This window comes from Elaeis guineensis, chromosome 5 (genome assembly GCF_000442705.2).
Source record: "Elaeis guineensis isolate ETL-2024a chromosome 5, EG11, whole genome shotgun sequence".
Taxonomy (NCBI): domain Eukaryota; kingdom Viridiplantae; phylum Streptophyta; class Magnoliopsida; order Arecales; family Arecaceae; genus Elaeis; species Elaeis guineensis.
This window is the reverse complement of record NC_025997.2, coordinates 131,431,024-131,451,750: the sequence shown is the minus strand read 5'-3', so window position 1 is coordinate 131,451,750 and position 20,727 is coordinate 131,431,024. Positions and strand designations below refer to the sequence as shown.

The 20,727-nt window shown below is 39.6% G+C and overlaps 1 protein-coding gene across 1 annotated transcript; it reads right to left on the bottom strand.

The window, feature by feature from the left end:
- Positions 1-4,992: 4,992 nt before the first annotated feature.
- On the bottom strand, positions 4,993-10,422 carry LOC114914243 (laccase-7-like). Its single transcript, XM_073258657.1, has 6 exons — positions 10,219-10,422; positions 9,174-9,325; positions 8,762-9,009; positions 8,477-8,605; positions 7,161-8,117; positions 4,993-7,057 (listed from the first exon to the last, which is right to left on the bottom strand). Exons 1-6 carry the CDS (start codon positions 10,303-10,305, stop codon positions 6,876-6,878), a joined length of 1,755 nt encoding a protein of 584 aa, XP_073114758.1. The 5' UTR covers positions 10,306-10,422; the 3' UTR covers positions 4,993-6,875.
- Positions 10,423-20,727: the final 10,305 nt, after the last annotated feature.

The following is a 20,727-nucleotide window of genomic DNA, read 5'->3' as shown; positions in this document are numbered from 1 at the left end:
TGAGTGTTGAAGATGGACATGGCAAGGAGGGGAAGGGGATTTGAATTAAAGATTGTCCTTAACGATACATTGTAATTTTTAATTTATTTTCTTATTGCAAGAAAGTATCACATTCCAAATTTGGGATATAATACGACCATACTATCAAAAGGTGTAGCTCGCGATAACACGAAGTCAATCAACTATAATCAACTAAAATCTATTATAAATAAAATATAATAAGAGATTTAATTCGATCATTCATTATGTAATTAAATCAAGATTGATTCAGAGTATTTAAATTTATAATTAAACATCAAATTCATATTTTAAAATTTATAAATAGTTAACTACAAATCTATGACCATCTAATAAACTAAGTTTTAGCTCTATTAAATTTTCAAACTTGCTATGTAAAATCTCAAGTCTGGATCCTCCATCATTCGTAACCTTTATTCTTTTGTAAAAGAAAAAATAAAGAAATATGAACTATATATTAGTTCAGTAAGTCAGACTTATGCTTCTTTATTGAATCAAGCATAATTTTTTTTATGATATTACAATATTTAAAAAATAAAAGATAGAGTTAATTATAAAAAATTTTTGAGAATAGATTGAAATTATAGGTACATCCAGTACTTTTCAAATCCTATGGTTATATATTTAACATTGTAGTCAATCTTACTGTCTTATTCATATCGTTGGACGGTCCGTTAATATTAACTTGGGCCTCATTGTCACGTCATTGTAGATTTTTGAAATGACCAAAATAGCCCCCAAACAAAGGATAAAAAATGAGTCTAAGGCATTCTCATGGGCCATTCGGGTTTTGAGATAAAATTTTTATAGTTGGGCCAACCATAGAAGAAAGTATGGTCGGATATATTTCGAAAACGTCCATCAAAAGATGGGTGGTCACCCGTGTTTATGTGCACCGTTAAAATACTAAAAAAAAAAGCAATGAATAAATCTTAAGATATTTGAACAATTTAGATAAATATCACATAACCATCATCTATTTTTTGATGGATGTCTCAATATATGCACGTGGCAGACAATGACGGTCTGATTATAGAAGTTTTTTCTTGAGTTTTGTATTTGGGAGCCGGCTCGTTCGAGTTGGTCTTGAAGCCGAAGAGGAAGTCTGGGACCTTGGAGATGATGGAGGAGGCTTCAAAGCTGCTGTACTCGAGGGTGTCATCGTCGCTACCATTGAGGGCATCGACGAATCAGTGGTCGTGGGTGGAAGCGGCATCGTCGATGGCAGAACCGAAAGGGCTGAAGGAGGGGTCAAAGGGGGTGAAGAGGAAGAGGCGAAAGTCGAGATCCTTGAGGTGACAGCACTAGGAAGGAGGTGGAGAGGCAGTCATACTCGTCCATCATATTCTCGACGTCCTCATCGAAGGAGATGGAGGTGTACTCAGCCACCACCTCTGGAGCAACCGACTCCGACCCAGCAGTCTCCATGTTTGGCTTCAAGAGACTTCCTTCCAAGAGAACATGGTGATCGTTCAATGCCTTGTAACAAGCAGCAAGCACCTGCTCCATCACTTCAGCACACTTGTTGATATCATGAGGGCCATCAATGATGATATCATATTAAATTTATAACAAACCAATGAAAGTCTTTATATTTCATCGATTGTCATATATTGCATCGATTTTTGTGAATAATATCCCATACTACCCCAATGTATTTCACTTATTCCTAACTTTTCATTGATTTATTACAACAGTGATGTGTATCATCGTTGCAACGAATATTTTCTCATGGTATCTTTGTCCACCTTAGATGCCTAAGAGGACCCCACCTTGCTTGAGGACTTCAATAAATGGTTTTCCGTTGGTTGTCTTCTAATAGGGGGTCTCTTCGAAAAGATTTGATAGAGAAGCATCTTTAAGAAAAAAAAAGATATTAAAAAATATTTTCATCATTTTTATATTATATAAATGGTTTGACAAACTTTATTAACTTATACGACGGTAAATGTAAATTTTATAAATTATTGAGTGTAAATATAATAAAAAAAAATTTAAAAAAAATATAATTTATTTTAAAAAATATTATAAAATAAAGTATTTCATAGAGCACATAATAAAATAAGTCATAAAGACAATCATATACGCATAAATTATGAATATTTCATAAACAGGGTTCATAAATTATTGTTATCATGTGTTCATCTTATAGTTCAAAGCGTTGCTCTCAGATATTCATTCTACGGTCACTTTATGTCCATGATAGAGACGGTATTTTTAATTAACAGAATTCTTATTTAGTGTGCCAACTTTATATTTACTGGTAAGGTTTATATTCTTATAGATGCTAGCTTCAGATGTTGATCTTTCCATAGAGATTTGTTCATAACTATCAGAGAACTTTTTAAATCTTTATATTTTTTTTAAAATATACATATACATAGATGAGAGAATAATAAAATTCATACTTCATAAATATATCATTTTTATGAAACATATTCATGGAATCAATGATCATATTAAAGTATATTTTTTCATATTTTATATGCTAATCTTTATTTTATGAAAAATATGATTTCATCAGCAACACATAATATGTCTAAAAGATATAGTAATTAAAAATAAATAAAGGGTGTAAGATTCACTTATATCGATTGTCTTAAATCTTCAGACTTTGTTAGAAGAATCAGTTAATTTTATTTAAAATATTAAATTATAATTATTTTTTTTAGTTAGTTTCATAAAATTAAATAATAAAAGGAGGCCGTTGATTAGGTGGTCGGTTCGATAGACAATTCAAGCACCAAAACGATTTGGGATCTTTTTATTGAGATCAATATGGGCCCCTAGAAGAGGAATACATAACTCGATACATGATTTATAAATTTTTTTAGAGAGAGAAAATAGCATTTAGGGTCCCAAAATCATCTAAAGAGATGAAGTAAGAGAAGAGAGAAACACTAGAAAGAAGGAGAGAGAGAGAGAGAAAAAACCCTAAAGAGACAACAAGAGAGAAACAAGAGGGAGAGAAAATCCTTCTCTTTTTTTTCTTTCTTTTTTTTTCTTCTTCTTTTCTTTTCTTCTTCCCTTTTAGGTCGAGTAGGGGATGGTGGTGGCTGGTCACTAGTTGCTAGAGGACCTGCAATAAGCAACGACAGTAGGTGGCCGACGGCAATCGAGCAGTAAACAGTCAATGGCAAGTGCCCGACCAACAAAAACAAGAAAATAAAATGAAAAACTGGAGATCTGCCCCTTCTCTTTCATTTTTTTGATCATTCATCGATCACCAATGGCCAAGACCTCTAAGAAGGGTGGTAAGGAGATTGAGGGTCATGATCTAGGGGTGTGGCATCAAAGACAGTGATGCTGGCCGTGGCCCAAAAAAAGAAAAAAAAATAGCTAAAAATAGAGAAAAAATGGGGCATCGGTCTTTATGGGTTTTTCGATGGATCCGACAGTCAATGATCATGCACAATGGCATGGCAAGGAGTGGAAGAGGGATTCGAGCTTATCTTTGACTCCGGTGATATCCCAGTGATGATTTTAGGCGGACACGATGAGGTTAGTCTGCGATTTCAATGAAAAAAAGAGGGAGAAAGTAGAGGAAGGAAGGCTAGTTCTCATTGTGGATAGCTTTGGAGGAGGGAGGGGGAGATTTATAGAAGGCTTTCTAGGATTTTGGCAGCCTTAAGAGTTTAGTTCCTAACCGGATTCGATGGGAAAGAAGACTCCCATCGAGAGTTTTCGTTCTTCTTTCTCTCTCTTTTTTTTTTATTTTTTTTATCTTAAGATTCTTGCAGAAAAAAATTTAGAGCTAGATATCATATTTTATCATTTTTAAAAAAAAATTCATCCTCAAAATTTGGCAGATCTTCACTTTTTTACAATTAAGGATACTTAATCTTCAACTGGTACACCACCATACTTTCGCTGTACTACTCTGATCTAAACCCACTCTTCTATACTTGTCCTTTTTCTAATCCCATATATCATAAATTTAAGTTTAAGTTCTACTTATGATTAAACCTATTGATCTAATACCATAAAATGTCACATCTCAAATCCGAGATATGACATAGCTATGCTATCAAGGAGTGCAACCCATGATAACATGAAGCCCATCAATCGTAATCAACTAAAATCTATCATAAATAAACATAATAAAAGATTCAATTCGATTATTTATCATATAATTAAATTAAGATTGGTTCAGAGCATTTAAATTCATATTCAAATATCAAACTCATGTCTCCAAATTTGTAAATAGTTAACTATAAATTCATGATCATCCGATATACTAAGTTTCAATTCTCAAAAATTTTTAAGCTTACTATGTAGAATCCTAAGTCTGGACCTTCTATCATTCCTAATCTTATTTCTATATATAAAAGAAATAAAGAGGTATGAGCTATACTAACTTAGTACGTAAAATTTATGCTTCCTTATCGGATTAAGTATAAATTTTTTTATGATAATATAATATTTAAAAAATAAAAGATATTACAAAATAAATTTCATAGAGTATATAATAAAATAAGTCATAAAGATAATCATGCATGCATAAATTCTGAATATTTTATAAACATGATTCATAAATCATTCTTGTTATATATTTGTCTCATAGTTCAAAATATTATTCTCAGATATTCATATTGCGGTCGCTTTATAGTCATGATACGATCAATATTCTTAATCAATAAAATTTTTATTTCATGTGTCAATTTTATACCTACTAGTAGGGCCTATGTTCTTATGGATGCTAGTTCTGAATGTCGATCTTTCTATAGGACTTCATTCATAGCTATCTGAGAGTTTTTGAAATCTTTATATATATATTTTTAAAACGTACATATACGTAGATAAAAAAATAATAAAATTCATACTTTATAAACATATTATTTTCATAAAACATATTTATGGCATCAATAATCATATTAAAATATATTTTTTTATATCTCATATGCTGATCTTTATTTTATGAAAAATATGATTTTATCAGCAACAGATTATAGTATGAAAAATATAATAATTTAAAAATAAATAAGAAGCAAGATCCACTTACATCGATCGTCTTTGATCTTCAAACTTCGTTAGAAGAATCAGCTAATTTTATTTAAAATATTAAATCATAATTAATTTTTTTAACTAATTTAATAAAATTAAATAATAAAAAAAATTATTGATCAAGTGATCGATTCGATAGACCATCTGTGCACCAAAATGGTTCGAAATCTTCTTGTCAGGATCAATATAGATCCCTGGAAGAGAAATGTATGATTTAATACAGGATCCATAGGTCTTCTTAGAGAGAGAATGTAGAGAGAAAAATAGCATATTTAGAGTTTCATCATTATCTAGAGAGAAAAAGTAGGAGGAGAGAGAAATATTAAGAGTATCGAAGAGAGAGAAAAAATCTAGAGAGACCAAGAGAGAAACAAGATAGAGAGAATCATTCTCTTTCTTTTTCTATTTTTTTTTATTTTCTTCTTCTTTCTTTTTCTTTTTTTTTTCCCTTCTTGGCCGAATAGGGGACTGTGGTGGCTGGTGGCTAGTTTCCAGAGGGCTTGTGATAAGCGATAGCAGTAGTGGCCAACGGTGATGGGGTAGCAGACGGCTGACGGCAAGTGGCCGGCTAACAAAATCAAGGAAATAAAATGGAAAACAAGGGATTCACCCCTTCTCTTTCATTTTTTTGATCATTTACTAATCTTTGGTGGCCAATACCTTCAGAAAGGGTGGTAAGGAGATCAGAGGTCATGATTCAGGGGTTCAGCATCATGAGTGATAGTGTCGATGGCCCAAAAAAGAGAAAAAATTTAGTCAAAAATAGAGAAAAAATAGGGCATCAATCTTTGTGGGTTTTCCAGCGAGTCCGACGGCCAATGATCGTGCACAATGGTATGGTGAGAAGGAGAGGAAGAGGTCCGGAGCTTATTTGAGGCTTCGGCAACATCTTCGACGATGATTTTAGGTGGACACGGTGAGGATAATCCATAATTTCAATAGAAAAAAAGAGAAAGAAAGAAAAGAGAGGAAGGCCGGTGCTCATTGTGAACAGCTTCGGAGGAGGGAGGGGGAGATTTATAGAGGGCCTCATAGGATTTTGGTAGCCTTAAGTGTCTGGTTTCTAACTGGATTCGGTAAGGAAGAAGGCTCCTATCGGAAGTCTTTATTTTTTTTCTCTCTTTATTTTTTTGATTTTTTTCCTAAAAATTTGTGTGGAAAAGAAATTTAATATTGGATATCATAGAAAGCAAGCATTAGTAAAAGAGGAATTTGTTTATAAATATTTTTAAAATTAAATGTGTAATTATTTAATAAATTTTGCCCAATTCGGATATAGCCGAGGGGAACCTAAGCTTAAGACTCGTTTCTTAGTTTTCTCCCTGTGGTTTTATACATTTTCTCATGTGCTCTCCATAATGTTGTTTTGCTTTCTTTGTGATCGTGTTTCTCATATCTTGTATTGTGGTCTTCTTAACCATCGATTCCAATTAATTGACTTGCATTTTGCCTGCATCAAATTCTTCTGACGGAACCAGGCGTGAAATATCTCTTTCTCTCTCATCAGCTTTCGCATAGTTCCCTTTAAGTAGATATTTCTCTGTTTGCCTATAGATAATCATGGCATCACATTTCTCGAATGGGGAGTCCTTTATTGTTTTATTTAGGCGTATTAGTTGAAAGCACTTGAAGGGTCCATTTAAAAAAAATTAGAAAGCTGAAGTTGAAAGATCTCCAACGGTGTAGGAACAAGAAAACATTTGCTTATAATTGCGAGTCCAATGATTTAATATTTATTTCAAATAATGGACTGTTTATTATCTTACACACTTAGTAGGTAGAAAGCACAGATCCCTTGGGATTCTTCAACAAAATAATAGAATAAAAACTTGTGTGAGACGTTTGCCTTTCGCCTATTCTATCTTATTTAGTTTCCAGTTGTCCGCAACCGACCTCAGCTGAATCTGACAAGTGGGGTAATCTGGAGGTGGTGGGGGGAGGGTGGATTCAGCGGTGGGTCCATTGTCCACCTCGAAAGCCGTCGCCAACCCCAGCAGCAAGTGGGAGTCAAAGTGGCAGTGCATGAGCCACACACCTGTACCATCAAATCAGAAAAATACAGATCAGTATGCAATAAGTTATCCTTTCTATCAACAAGCTTAGCTTGCTGGCAGCCATGAAGCAATGAAGTGGTGTACCTGGATTATTAGCAGTGAATCGGATGACGGCCCAACCGCCGGTCGGAACGGCAATGGTGTTCCTCAGTTGTGGGTCGACGAGGTTGTAGCTCTTCTCTGCCGTGGCTTGGTCGTAGTTTCCGAACCCTTGCGCCACCACGAAGAAGTTGAAACTATGGATGTGCATCGGGTGGCTCTCGATCCCCAGTATCGCCGTGTCCTGCAGCACCATCTCCACCGTCGTGTTGTACTTGAGCCTCTTCACCTTCGTAGACTTGGACGTGAACATCAAGTACTGCAGAGATGGATCGGAGGCGTTGGTGAAATCGAAGAACACCGGCGGCTCGTCGGGGAAGTCCGCCGTGTAAACCCCCTTCACACCCTCATAATGTGCCTGCAAAATCGAGATGGTGGTGGGGAACTGGAAGGACGCGTTGTTCATGCTGGCGGCGAGCGCTCCCGCGGTCTGATTGCACAACACTTGACCCGGCTGGCAAGCAGTCCGGCCCAACCCCACCGTAACGAACATGCGCTCGTCGACATGGAGAGGGACGGTGCGGTCCCCTGGCCTGAGGAGACCGGTAAGGTTGGAATAGAAGCGGAAGGCCGCATCGTTGTCGAAGAAGGAGGGCATGGTCGGCATCACGGGTTGCGAAGACGGCGAGGCGGATTTGTATCGGACGATGCCCGTGGTGGTCGTGTTGTCGAAGGCCGGCCGTGGGCTAGCGGTGCTGATGTACGGGAGGGCGGCCATGTAGTAGCTCGCCGGTGTTGCATCGGCCACCATGAGGGCATCGACGGTCTGGCCGGGGGAGATGACGATCAGATCAGTCTTGTAGGGATTGGTGTAGCTGGCATCCACGGCTACCACGGTGAAGCGGTGCCCGGCGATCTTGAAGAAGAGCTGATTATCGAGTGCAGCATTGATGATCCGGAGCAAGTAGGTCTTTCCCGTCTCCACTTCCAGCTCGTAGATGTCTGCGAGTCAACAAGAGGGTATTTTGGTCATTAAAATGCTCCAGACTGCATGGAAATCCGAATTCAACGCACATGTAGGAGATATTCGATTATATCTGAGGAACATGTTATTCAAGGTGGTGCCGGCCGCAGTACAAAACCTGCCATGGAGGTGCTAGCTGCTTCCTTTGGTGTTTATTTTAGTTTTCAATTTTTCTCGTATCTATTTTTAGGAAGCTAATTATAGATGCAAGCATCCAGTTGTAAGGCTAATTTGTAATTTGCAAAGCACTCCCCATCAGTTCGAAACTCAGATATGTATACATTCACATGTGAAGCTAAAGTATCAGCTATCCCTGCAATATATACTGAGCACTTACCTTCTGTTGAACATGGGTAAAGGTCACCGGTTTTTCCATTGATGGTATATGCATCGGAAACATTCATAGCGTCGCCGGTAAGAAAGGCTTGCGTGGCCACGTCAACTATGTTCGCGTTCCACCACTCACCTGTACGTTGATATTTTCGTTATTCAAAAGTTGTGGAGTTGGTAAAGAGATATTAACTAGGGAGTAAGAAAGGTCAGATCATAGCTAGGCAAAAGTTCTTCATTTTTTTTTTCCAAGATTACGGAGAGAGAGAGAGAGAGAGTTAAAAGTGTATACCGAGTAGAATAGGGACTTCCTTGTCCGGTTTGGGGAAAGGATAGGCTTTGGTGCCTCGCCTTGGTCTGATGATGATAGCACCGTAGACTGTTTCTCGGAGGACCGAGGAATGTTCATGCCACCACAGGGTGCCCTCTTGGCCGGTAATTTTGAATTTGTAGGTGTAGCTGTTCCCGGGTTGTATCGGGCATTGGGTTATCATGCTTGGCCCGTCGGCCCAAGCACTCAGTATCTGAAATATGCCATGCCTGCAGTCATAATAATTAATGTAAATTTGAGACCAGCTACCTTGCTGAGATATAAATCTTCTCAAGTAGCCCAAATATATGTTATCTTCCTTTCTTGTTCTACCAAAAAAAAATTTTTTTTTTTTGAAGAAATACGGAAACATAAAATTACAATACTATCTTACCAGTGGATGGTAAGGTTGTAGGGTGAGTCGTTGATGACATGAACCACCACCGTATCGCCCTCGTGGACATCTATGGTTGGGCCCGGAAGACGACCATTCACGGCAGTGATCACTCTGCTCTGGCACAATCGTCGTACCGTGAGGTTTCCAACCTAAACATGGCAACACCGTCAAACTTAGAAATGTTAGTTTCACAATAAACAATGTATCGTGTAGATCAAAATTGACATCACTAAATATCACCCCTAACTAGAACAAGACTTTGAAATGGTATGCTTTTAAAAGTTGTACTGTCTGCAAACCCAAGGATATCAGTTGAGATGCTACGTACTCTTATCTTGGATCCAAAAATTCGGACTTAAACGCTAGGTACGAGCCTGATCTCCAAGTTCATCTATTTTAGTGACATCGTTCTGTGTCAAAACTTGGGAATTCTGGTCATGGAATATGGGGAGGACAAAATATAATAATGCGCCTGGATGGCAGCAGTATTCTGTATATTGTAGCCAACCACCCTGAGTGCCAAGATATGTCTCCCGTAACATAAGTTGGCAATTGGGGCTGATGTACCTAAAGAAGCATGGTCACAAAGGAGCACAAATATGATGATACCATGCATCCTGGAATTCTAATTCCAAAACTTTACAGACGTACGGTCAAACCGTTCTTTGCCTTCTTCTTTTTTTTTGGTTAGAAAATGCTACATGATCTCTCAATCCGGGGGAAAACATGCTACATCTCTCTCTCTCTCTCTCTCTCTGATTAAAAGGGAGAGCTGGAAAAAAAAATGCTACATGTCAAACTTTTCGAGAAGAGAAAAGTAACGGTGAAAATTTTACTTGCTGAAAGAAAAATTACTTTTGCCAAGTCGCCTCCACCTGAGAATGTAAAGATTTTTTTTTTTGCCTATTCGCAAATAAAAGGGGAATTTTTTCAAGGATTTATTTGACAAAATTTGTTATAGCACCATAGAACTTAAAACGAACAAAGAAGAACTAAGATAGAAGACGTGCTTGGAGTAGACAGAATATAAAGGCTAAATTACATGGAACGTGTGCTCGACAACGGCAGCATCTGCCATGGATGCGACGAAGACCAGAGCAATTGCCAATATGAGCACCAACCGAGCCATTTCTAAGAAAGAAAGGGAAGGAGAACGAATAGATCGTGGACCGTCTTGTGAGGTAGGGAGGAGTCTGCAAATGGGGAAGCGAAAAAGCCTTCTCTGGAGTTGCTACCCATGCACAAACTATCGAAGTCTACATAGAGTTTTTTTGGGGGGCTAAGTTCTTATATAGTATTTATGATTTGTGTCTAGAATACATAGATTTCAAAAGAAGGTCTTCGACCTCCGTTTGCGTGACCGGCTTAGAGTTCTCTATCCGACTTGTCAAATACCTGACAGATTATTTAAATTTTAGATAATAATAACACGATATCCTTATTGTTCCGCGACCAAGCAAGAGTTCAATTACTTCAAGAAAAAGGGTTATGGACTTTTAGTTGCGATGAAAATTCCATGCGCTTTTGGCTTTTGGCTTCCAGCTTCCGGCTTTCCTTCCATGGGTTTGTTTCTTATTCTTGATTAATGTTCAATGCAATTTTAGTCATCTCCACTACTACATATAAGTCGGCATTAATTGCTCTCCTAATGCTGCAGGGCCTAATTTGGCATCAGAATTAACATTTCCCAGCAAAATTGGCATGCAACATGGCACAAGAGGATAGGGACTAGGGCTGAGCATAGGTCGATTTTGATTAGGTTGAGAAAAAAATTTAATCCGATCGAATCCAATCGGATTGAAAAAAATTTAATCTACTGCAGACCGTTTATCATGTATAAATCGTTTGAAACATAAGTGAACAGTTTGTAGCAGGTTCAGATGGATTGTATCGGTTTAGACTTTAATATTGATCTAATATTAATTTTAGATCAAATATCGGTCTGCTTAAACTTTTTATTTTTTTTTGTCAATTTAATATAAAAAATGATTAAATTTTATAAATTACAAATTTTAGACTTATTTTTGAATATATACAAAATAAAATAGAAAAAAAAAGATTTATTTATCTGAAAGCAACTACATCCGAAAGTTTTTATTTTAGAATTATCTCAAATTGATGTACATCCATCAACAATTCAACATTAATATTCTCATGAATCCAAAAAGGTGACAGGATGGTTTTTAGAATTAAGTATTGAAGTCTAAATGACACCATCCTAAAATAAAAGTGAGTTTGTAAAATACTACATCCGTTAGGTTCAGTTTGAAACAGATTAAAAGTGTAGGAACCGATTCCGACCATAAATAATCGATTTTTTATAAAGTCCAATCCGATTCTATCCAATTTATGTCTTTCAACCGATCGAAACCGATGTTTATTGGGTCGGATTGGATGAATTTCTTCGGCTTTCAGTTATTTGCTCAGTCCTAATCGAAACCATTTTATAAATAAAGCACCAACCTTCTTGTGCCATGTGGCATCTCTGCCTTACAAGGTTAGGTTTTGGGACTCCGGTTGGGTCTCGTTGCATTTCTGCAAGTAAGTTCTACATGTCTAAATCAAGTTGCATCTAACCATTGTTCTGTTTCATCTTTGACTACTTCCAAACAAATGCATCTCAGGCAGGGGCAGAGTCACCTTTTGTATTGGGGTTTTAATTGAACCCCCAAATTTTAGTGCAATATCCATTATACCATTCTTAGAGGTATGTAAATATTACTCAAAAAATTTTGCATATATATATATAGACTTTTAAATTTTTATAAAATAAAAAAATCTTAGTTAGCTTAGTTGTTTCAACCCCATCTTTCATCCCTTATGTCTTAGATTTGAATTTTTTTTTATTTTTTTCTATTTTTTTTCTCTTTTATTTTTAATTAATATAATATTATTAAATTTTTATTTATTTTAATTATATATTGAACTTTCATAATGAAAATTTTGGCCACGCCACTGATCTCAGGGCGTCGACATCCATTGCCAAAAAGGTTTGGTATTGATATAAAAGAAGCACCACCTCTCCAAATTACCTTTTAAAGAGTTGGACCATTCCTCTTTTTTGATGAGACAGTCGGAACAGTCCTTATGTTGTCATGTTATTGACATTTGTTTCTACGTTGGTTGGAATGCCTGCATCGTTGGAGGTTTTGGTAAGCGCCTATTACTTGTTGCATGACATAATTTGGTTGGGTAATTTCCTAAAGCCGAAGCTAATCCCGTGGATATGTCTTGGATTTCAAGGTTCCTAGCAGCCGTCCAAGAATTGTCAAAGTTAATACTGTGCATTAATCAAGTGGAGTCCGTTGTCAAGTTTCCAGAACTTGAGCTCATCATCTCAAAAGAGATGCAATATTGCGTACCATTGGTTGGCTAGATTGGTAGGATGGTGAGCGAGGTATGGAAACTTTTTCTAAAAAAATAGTGATTAAATATGTGAATACGATGTAGATGTTAAAATTTCTAAACAACGGATAGAAGACATGACTTAGAATATACCATAATGATAAGATAGAGTACCATCTCATCTTCGAGGATTTCTTAAAAAAGTGGGAGTGTTGATTTAAAAAAAACGCATGAAGTGCATATGAGCCGAGAAACAGATCGGCAAGTCAGTCAATGCATAGCAATTCTGATAGTCACAGATAAATTTCCCAGGGAAAGTCAAAAAACAAAATGGCTAACGCAGTTGCGTGTTGTCCGATTGGTTATTGACGCATTTACCTTTACCGCTATGCCATTTTACGTAACAGAGCTGCTAACCTTGGTCAGATGGGCATCCATGCCATGGTTACGTATCTCAGATAGAAGTGAGAGATGGCTGGCTCTTGGTAAATGGTAAAGTACTCAAGCGGTAGTTTTTGACGTCCACGTTACATTAAGCCGGATGAGGAAGGCACTGAGAGCATCTATGCGTATCTCTGATCTAAGAATGGAACATATCTATATCTATAACTATACTATACATAGAAGGGGAGTTCAGAGCTCCCTAGACGCGACATGTGTCACTTTTTTTTAGAAGGGACACGTATCAGCATCCTGTGTCCTGAGCCTCCCTTCCATCATCAAGGGAAAAAGTAGAAAAAAAAAAAATCACGCACGTAGGCCAGGAGATACGGATGTTAAGATTTGACGTCTCGAGATTTGATTCACATTGAACCCACAGCGAGGTTCGTGATGACGAATGGAGTCTAACGAGCCCAAGATCACCTCAAACGAAGTCCGGATGAAGGAGATACATCCGATTGAAGTCAGCACGAAGTTCGAAGCAGTAGAGGATGGGCTACGCCCCGCGCGCGTGCGCCCGGGCACGACCTAGGCCCATGCACGCCCGCGCAGGAGCGGAGGCCCGAATAAACCGATCCACCATGGATCGAGCGGTGCACAGGCTGGCCTATGGACCGAGGGGGCCTTTTCCCTCGGTTTTTCATAGTCCACCATGGTTCGGGAGATGTTTCTCCTGCGTTTCTCGCGGTCTACGGGTTATTTCGTGGACCAAAGATGCGATCGGATGGTGGATTGATCTCCCGATGATGATCCAACGGCTGAGAGATTTTATGATGCATTTTGGGCATGATCCAGCGGGTTGTTTTGATCATTTGATGCAAATTGGATGGCCAGAAGTCCGATCAGGAGTCTATTTCCCATGTTCCCTAGGTTTTAAGCCTTTCTAAGGCTCTGTTCACAAACAGAGAAACCGTGCGTGGTGGTTTCGTTCGGCAAAACACCCGAGAACAGAAGTGACATCGAGAGGAGCAGGAGCAGAGCTTCTGGACAGCGGACAACGGTCGCTTCAGGAGTTCAAGAGGGTCTTCCTAGAGAGAGCTTTTGTGAAGGAGAGTTTCCTGTGAGGCAGAGATTGGGTGTACGAGGGTTGAGGGTGATCTCTTCTTGTAATTTTTTTTTTCTTATAGTGAAGCTTGCATGCCCCATGGAGGCAAGCACTTTTTTGGCTGATTCACGTATATGATTGTTTCTATTTTATTTCTTCTTTCTTTCTGTTGCGACGTGCGGTATCGAAAAAATTCTGGGAGGTGATGTCCTGGCCAGACATCCACCATCAAGTGGTATCAAAGCAAGATGGTATAAAGACGCAGATTGCAGTGGTGGTGAGCAAGATTGAAGATAGAGAAGACAAAATCAATCAAGATGGAGATCAACAAATTTAATGGAAAGAGCAATTTCTCCTTATGGCAGACAAGGGTGAAGGACATGCTCATCCAGCAAGGGTTGATCGATTCTCTCTTATGTGAGGAGAAGCCAACCACCATGGAGGTGTAGGATTTGAGACGACTACAGATATAGGCAGTGAGTATCATTTACATGTACCTAGCGGATGAGGTGGTGATCTATGCGCTTAGCGAGACTTCTCCAACGGTACTGTGGTCGAAGCTCGAGGACTTGTACATGACGAAATCTCTCACCAACACTCTCTTCCTCTGGAGGCAGTTCTACCAACTGTAGATGACTGAGGGACAAAGCGTGCAGGAGCATCTCAGCCACTTTCAGAAGATCTTCATCGACGTCCTCAGCATTGACGAGAATGTTGAGGAGAAGACTAGGGCACTGGTCTTGTTAGCGTCGCTTTTTCCTTCGTATGAGTCCTTGATGACTGCTCTTCTAGTGGAGAAGAGCATCATCAAAATGGATGAGGTCACCGTGGCGATTCTTTAGAACGAGGTTCTCAGAAGGGAGAACCCAGCTTCGAGCTCAAGTGGCGACAGCTTAGCTTTGATGATTTTTGGAGGAGCAGGAGGTGGTAGACAGAGTGACAGGAAATCGCGACGAGAGGGGTCCAAGTCTAGGATGAGGGACTTGAGCAAGATCATGTGTTACTGAATGACGAGTTGGGGCATCTAATCAGAGATTGCTCTCAACTCAGAGATCGGATGATGGCTACTGTAGCGACGGCCAATAGCGATTCAGAGGGTGATGCCCTAGAGATATCTGATGAGGTATCTACTTCTTTCCAATAGTAGATTTTAGATTCTGCATGCACATATCATGTATATTACAGAGAGGAGCAGTTTGACTCTATGAAGAATAGTGAGGATACTATTTTACTATCGGATAGATCGAGCTGTGCGATCAGAGGTATCAGGACGGTCAACTGAAGGACACATGATGGTGCAGTGAGGAGATTGGAGGAGGTCCAATACATATCCGATTTTAGACAGAATCTTGTCTCACAGAGTAGATTGGATTTGAGAAGCTACAGGACGGTAGTTGATGGAGGAATTCTGAAGGTGCTATATGGTGATAGGATTATTCTGGAGGGAAAAAAGAAGATAAGAGAACATTACTACCTGGTGGGAAGCCCAGTGCGAGGTGGAGCTTCGAAAGCCAGGAGGAGCTCAGAGCGAGATGAAGTTCTAGATGGAGGTGGATCGAGCACGAGATGCGAGACTCGAGAGGATGAAAGGCGATATCGCAAGGTGAGATTTCTATTGCCACAAGATGATGTCCCGAGCAAATCTCATGTCAGGAGGAGTACAGTATATGATGGAAATGAGATCGAGCGGTATGGCTCGATTTTCATGTCTGTCCATCCATGAACAGCAGGCGATTGTCCCAAAGCATGGGGATGAGGAGATCCAGAAGCTCTCAGAGTCAGGAGGCCGAATGTCGAGTCAAAGTGAAGATTGTTAGAATTTGATGCTTCGAGATTCGATCTATATTGAGCCCATAATGAGGTCTATGATGATGAATGGAGTCCAACGAGCCCAAGATCACCTCCAATGGAGTCTGGATGAAGGAGATACGTCCGATTAAAGTCGGTACGAAGTTTGGAGCGGTAGAGGACTAGCGGCAGTCGGTGGCGGGCCGATGGAACGATGGTGGCACGGCGTGCACGGCCTAGGTGCGGCAGCACGTAGCCTGGCTGCGGGAGAGTGGAGCGCGTCCCAGGCCTGGGCATGAGCGCGCGGCCCAGTGCACGTAGAGCGCGGCCCAGGCTCGAGCACACGCGCCCAGGCCCACGCACCCAGATAGCCCGGTCCACGATGGATCGAGTGGTGCATGGGCTAGCCTATGGACCGAGCGGGCATTTCCCCTCGATTTCTCGCGGTCCACCATGGATCGGGAGATGTTTCTCCTGTATTTCTCACGATCTATGGGTTATTCCGTAGATCGAAGGCACGATCGGATGGTGGATTGATCTCCCGATGATGATCCAACGGCTGAGAGCTTTTATGATGCATTTTGGATGTGATCCAGTGGGTTGTTTTGATCATTCGATGCAAATCAGATGGCCAAAAGTCCGATCAGGAGTCTATTTCTGATGTTCCCTGGGTTTTAAGCCTTTATAAGCCCCTGTTCACAAACAGAGAAGCCGTGCGTGGTAATTTCGTTCGACAGAACACCCAAGAATAGATGCGACGTTGAGAGGAGCAGGAGTAGAGCTTCTGAACAGCAGACAGCGATCGCTTCAGGGGTTCAGAGGGATCTTTTTAGAAAGAGAGCTTTTATAAAAGAGAGTTTCCTGTGATGCAGAGATTGGGTGTATGAGGGTTGAGGATGATCTCTTCTTGTAATTTTTTCTCTTTTCTCATAGTGAAGCTTGCATGTCCCATAGAGGCGAGTCCTTTTTTGGCTGATCCACGAATCTGATTGTTTTTATTTTATTTTTTCTTTCTTCCTGCTGCGACGTGTGGTATCGAAAAGATCCTAGGAGATGGTGTCTTGACCAGACATCCACCATCAACAGAGAGTCAAAGAGAGACATGTTGACATTTTGGGCGTTAACCTCTCCTCCATTGTTTGTTAAGGTCAGAAGAGAAGTATAAGGCAAAAAAAATCATGCGAACAAAGAGTCAGAGAAAACTTGCAAGAGAGTATGATGTACATGCCCATGCCACAAGATAGAGAGGACATCAACATGTGCTCTTTTTTAATAAAAGTGTGGCATCCACGCACTTGCAATAGAGTGACATTTTCTACGTTCAGCTCGTTCAGCCTAATCAGCATCTATTTAAGAGTTCGTAGTTTACCTGTGAAGAAAAATAAAAGAAGGAAAAAATGAGGGCACGTCGAATTCGAAGAGACATAACACAGGCATCCCTTACTCTTTAATTAGGGGTAGGAGAGTTAGGGAAAAGAAGTTTTAGAGGCTTTAAATAGAGAGAGAAGGTTTCTATAAAAAAAAAATAGAGAACATAATGGACTATCTCATCACATCCTTTTGTTGGATCATGCTATATATACGTGTGAAGCTTCAAATGATGACTCATCTATAGAAAGGTTTGGTGTTAGAAGAACTAAAGAAGAAATGTGAGTTTGATAGTATTTTTTTTTATTATTTTTTTCTTTTTTTGATTGCTATTTTTTTTGTGTTCAATTAGTTTTTTTGATGATACAAAGAATTGAGAAGGGTGGTGTTCTGAGTATTCAGCATGCAAGGAATCGAGGAAAGGTGAATGCTAATTTTTTTTAATTTATTTATTTATTCATTGTTTGAAAATCTTTATTCTCTCATCAATTTGTATAAGGCTGCTGGTGGGAATTCGGCAGTCTGCATTTTTTTTTTCATCATATAAAAAACAAACAAAATTTTGTTTCTCATTAGAAATAGAGGGTTGCTGCATGAGTTTCGACAGCCATCCAACTCTTTTATTTTATTAAAAAAAATCATGCACATAGAGAATGCTGTTACGATCAGAAGATACAGAGGGTCAAAGAGGGACACGTGTCAACATGTTGGGCCTTAAGCCTCCCCTCCATCATCTGTTATGGTCAGGAGAGAAGTCATGCGGGCAGAGAGTCAAAGAAAAAACTTACAGGAAAGTATGATGTACATGCTCATATTGTAGGATGGAGAGGACATCAGCACGTACTCTTTTCCAGCAAAAGTGTGGCATTCACATGCTTGCAATAGAGTAGCATTCTCTACGTTCAACTTGTTAGCCGAATCAGCATCCACGTAAAAGTTCATAGCTTAACTTGTGAGGAAAAACAAACGAAAGAAAAAATGAGGACACGTCGAATTCGATTCGAAGGGACATAACACAGACATCCCTTACTCTTTAATTAAGGGATGGAGAGTTAGAGAAAAGAAGTTTCAGAGACTTTAAATGGAGAGAGAAGGTTTCTGTAAAAATTAAAAAAAAAAAATAGAGAATACAATGGACTGTCTCATCACATCTTTTTGTTGGATCATGCTATACATACGTGCGAAGCTTCAGAAGATGATTCAAAGATAGAAAAGTTTGGTGTTAGAAGAACTGAAGAAGAAAGATGAGTTTGATAGTATCTTTCTTTACCATCTTTTTTTTTTTTTTTTAGTTTCTTTGATTGTTATTTTTTTTTGTGTTCAGTTAGATTTTTTGACGATACAAAAAATTTAGAAAGATGGTGTTTTGAGTATTTGACAGGCAAGGAATTGAGGAAAGGTGAGTGCTAAATTTTTTTTTAATTTTTTTATTTGTTTGTTTGTTGTTTAAAAATCTTTATTCCCTCATCAGTTTGTATAAGGCTGTTGGTGGGAATCCAATGATCTTTGTATTTTTTTATTCATCATATAAAAAATAAATAAAATTTTATTTCTCATAAAAAATAGAGAGTTGCTGTATTGGTTTCGGCAGCTATCCAACTTTTTATTTTAGCAACATCATATGAGGAAACGAAGGGACACAGGATTGCTACCATGATTTGGTAGCCTTCTGCACTATACTTAAACAAAATAAAAAAAAACATATGTCATGGTTGCTGCTGAGGTTCAGCAACCTTCCAGTGAACAGAGAGAAGACATGCATGCAGATTGGGGGATCAGGTGAGGGATTAGTTAACAGAAAGAATAGGAGAAAAAAAAAAGTGAGGGATCCATGAATAGAAAAGGTAGAAAAAATGGATCCGGGTAACTGAAAAAAAAGGATACAGGTTATCGGGTTAACGAGTGCAGTAATCAGGATGCGGATGATCGAGTAACAGGTTTACATATCCGCCATTATTGAATCCGATTGGGATAATAGGTAATTGGGTTAATGGGTCATTGAACCAAGGTTGGTTCGATTGGAGTCATGATTCAGTTTAGGTCAACTGTTAGGTTTAGGGTTAGAGAACAGACTAGGATTGCGTCTAGAATTTGGATTAAAATCTAGATTTGAGTAAGGGTTGTACTTGGGTTGGGTGTGAGGGTTTGGGTTAGTAGTCTGATAAGGGTTAAGGGTTAGGGCTTGAGTTGCGGTCAGGGTTAGGATTTCAATTAGGGTTTAGGGTTTGGTTAGGCTTAAGGTTGCGGTTAGGATCTGGTTAGGCTTAGGTTAAGGTTATAACTTGGCTAGGGTTCAGCTTAGGGTTAGGGTTTAGAGTCAAGTTAGACATACGGTTGGGGATAGGGCTGCAGAGACATTAGGAATTGGAAGAAGGTTAGGAATTATAGATGTCGTGAATGAGATTTAGCTTGCATTGATTCGGCCAGAAATGAGAACGCCGGCATGCATCCGAACAAGGTGCACAGCACCTATGCCACTCGGCATAGGATCGGCTTTGGGGGCATCATGCTCCGCCACATGCTCTCTGAAGATGAAAACCAAAAAGGAAAAATCGAGGGATGGGCTTTGCCTTACTCCTGCTCGATGGAATGAAACTGATGGTAGGACCGAAAAAAGTGAGGGTTGCCTATGTCATCGTGTCAGCACCGATGGGGAGGAAGATGACAGTGGAGACTCGGACAAAGGGCTAGGGAGAGGCTACGGAAGGGGAAGGCACCCTGATCGAGGCCAGTGCAGATACAGGGAGCGGCTACTGGGCGGGGGGGTGCCGAGTCTGAAGGCAGGTCTGTTACTGGCGATCAGGGTGGATGAGGGACAGGGTCGGGAGGCGAAGGGGGGATGGCCAGGATGGGAGATGTTGGTGGCGGTGGGAAGGGGGCCGAACAGGAGGCGAGGGAGGAGAAAGGAGTGGCGGTGGTGGGTGGTGAGGGGTGGCAGATCTGGATGTTCTGGAGTGTGTCGACCACGGAGTAGGGTTGGGGGTTGAAGCCAGGGCCAAGCCGCAGGGCGCCAGAGGGGAAGGGCTGGGAGGATACCATGGCCGGTCTCCTGGTTGAGAGAGAGAGAGAGGGGGGGGGTGCGATCGGGATCTGCATTTGCCGAGAGAGGAGGGGAGTGGTGGTGGGGAACCAGAGGGATAGGAGAAGGCTTTGGGAGCGGCGGTGGCGGTGGCGGTGGGAGAGTGAGATAGGGTTAGGGTTTTAAGAACTAAAGCATGTCCGCATAGGATTCCCATGGGTTCCTGGCACATAAAAAAAATGATGTATGAGAGCATCCTCATAAAAACTATATATGGGAAAAGGTCTTTAAATGAATGGGGCACATAAAAAATTTATGGGAGCGCCAATACAAAAGAATTGTTTTAAATGATTCTATGCAGATGGTCCTATATTTTTTGTATGAGTCAACTGATTTTTTCTCTCAAATATGTTACCTTCTTTATTCAGATTTAAAGAAAAAATGTATGTGATTTGATTCCTCATATTTCTATGACTAAACTATCATTGTTCCCACCTAAGATTTAAACAAAATTTTCCCCCTTTTTAAATTTTTTTATTCGATTT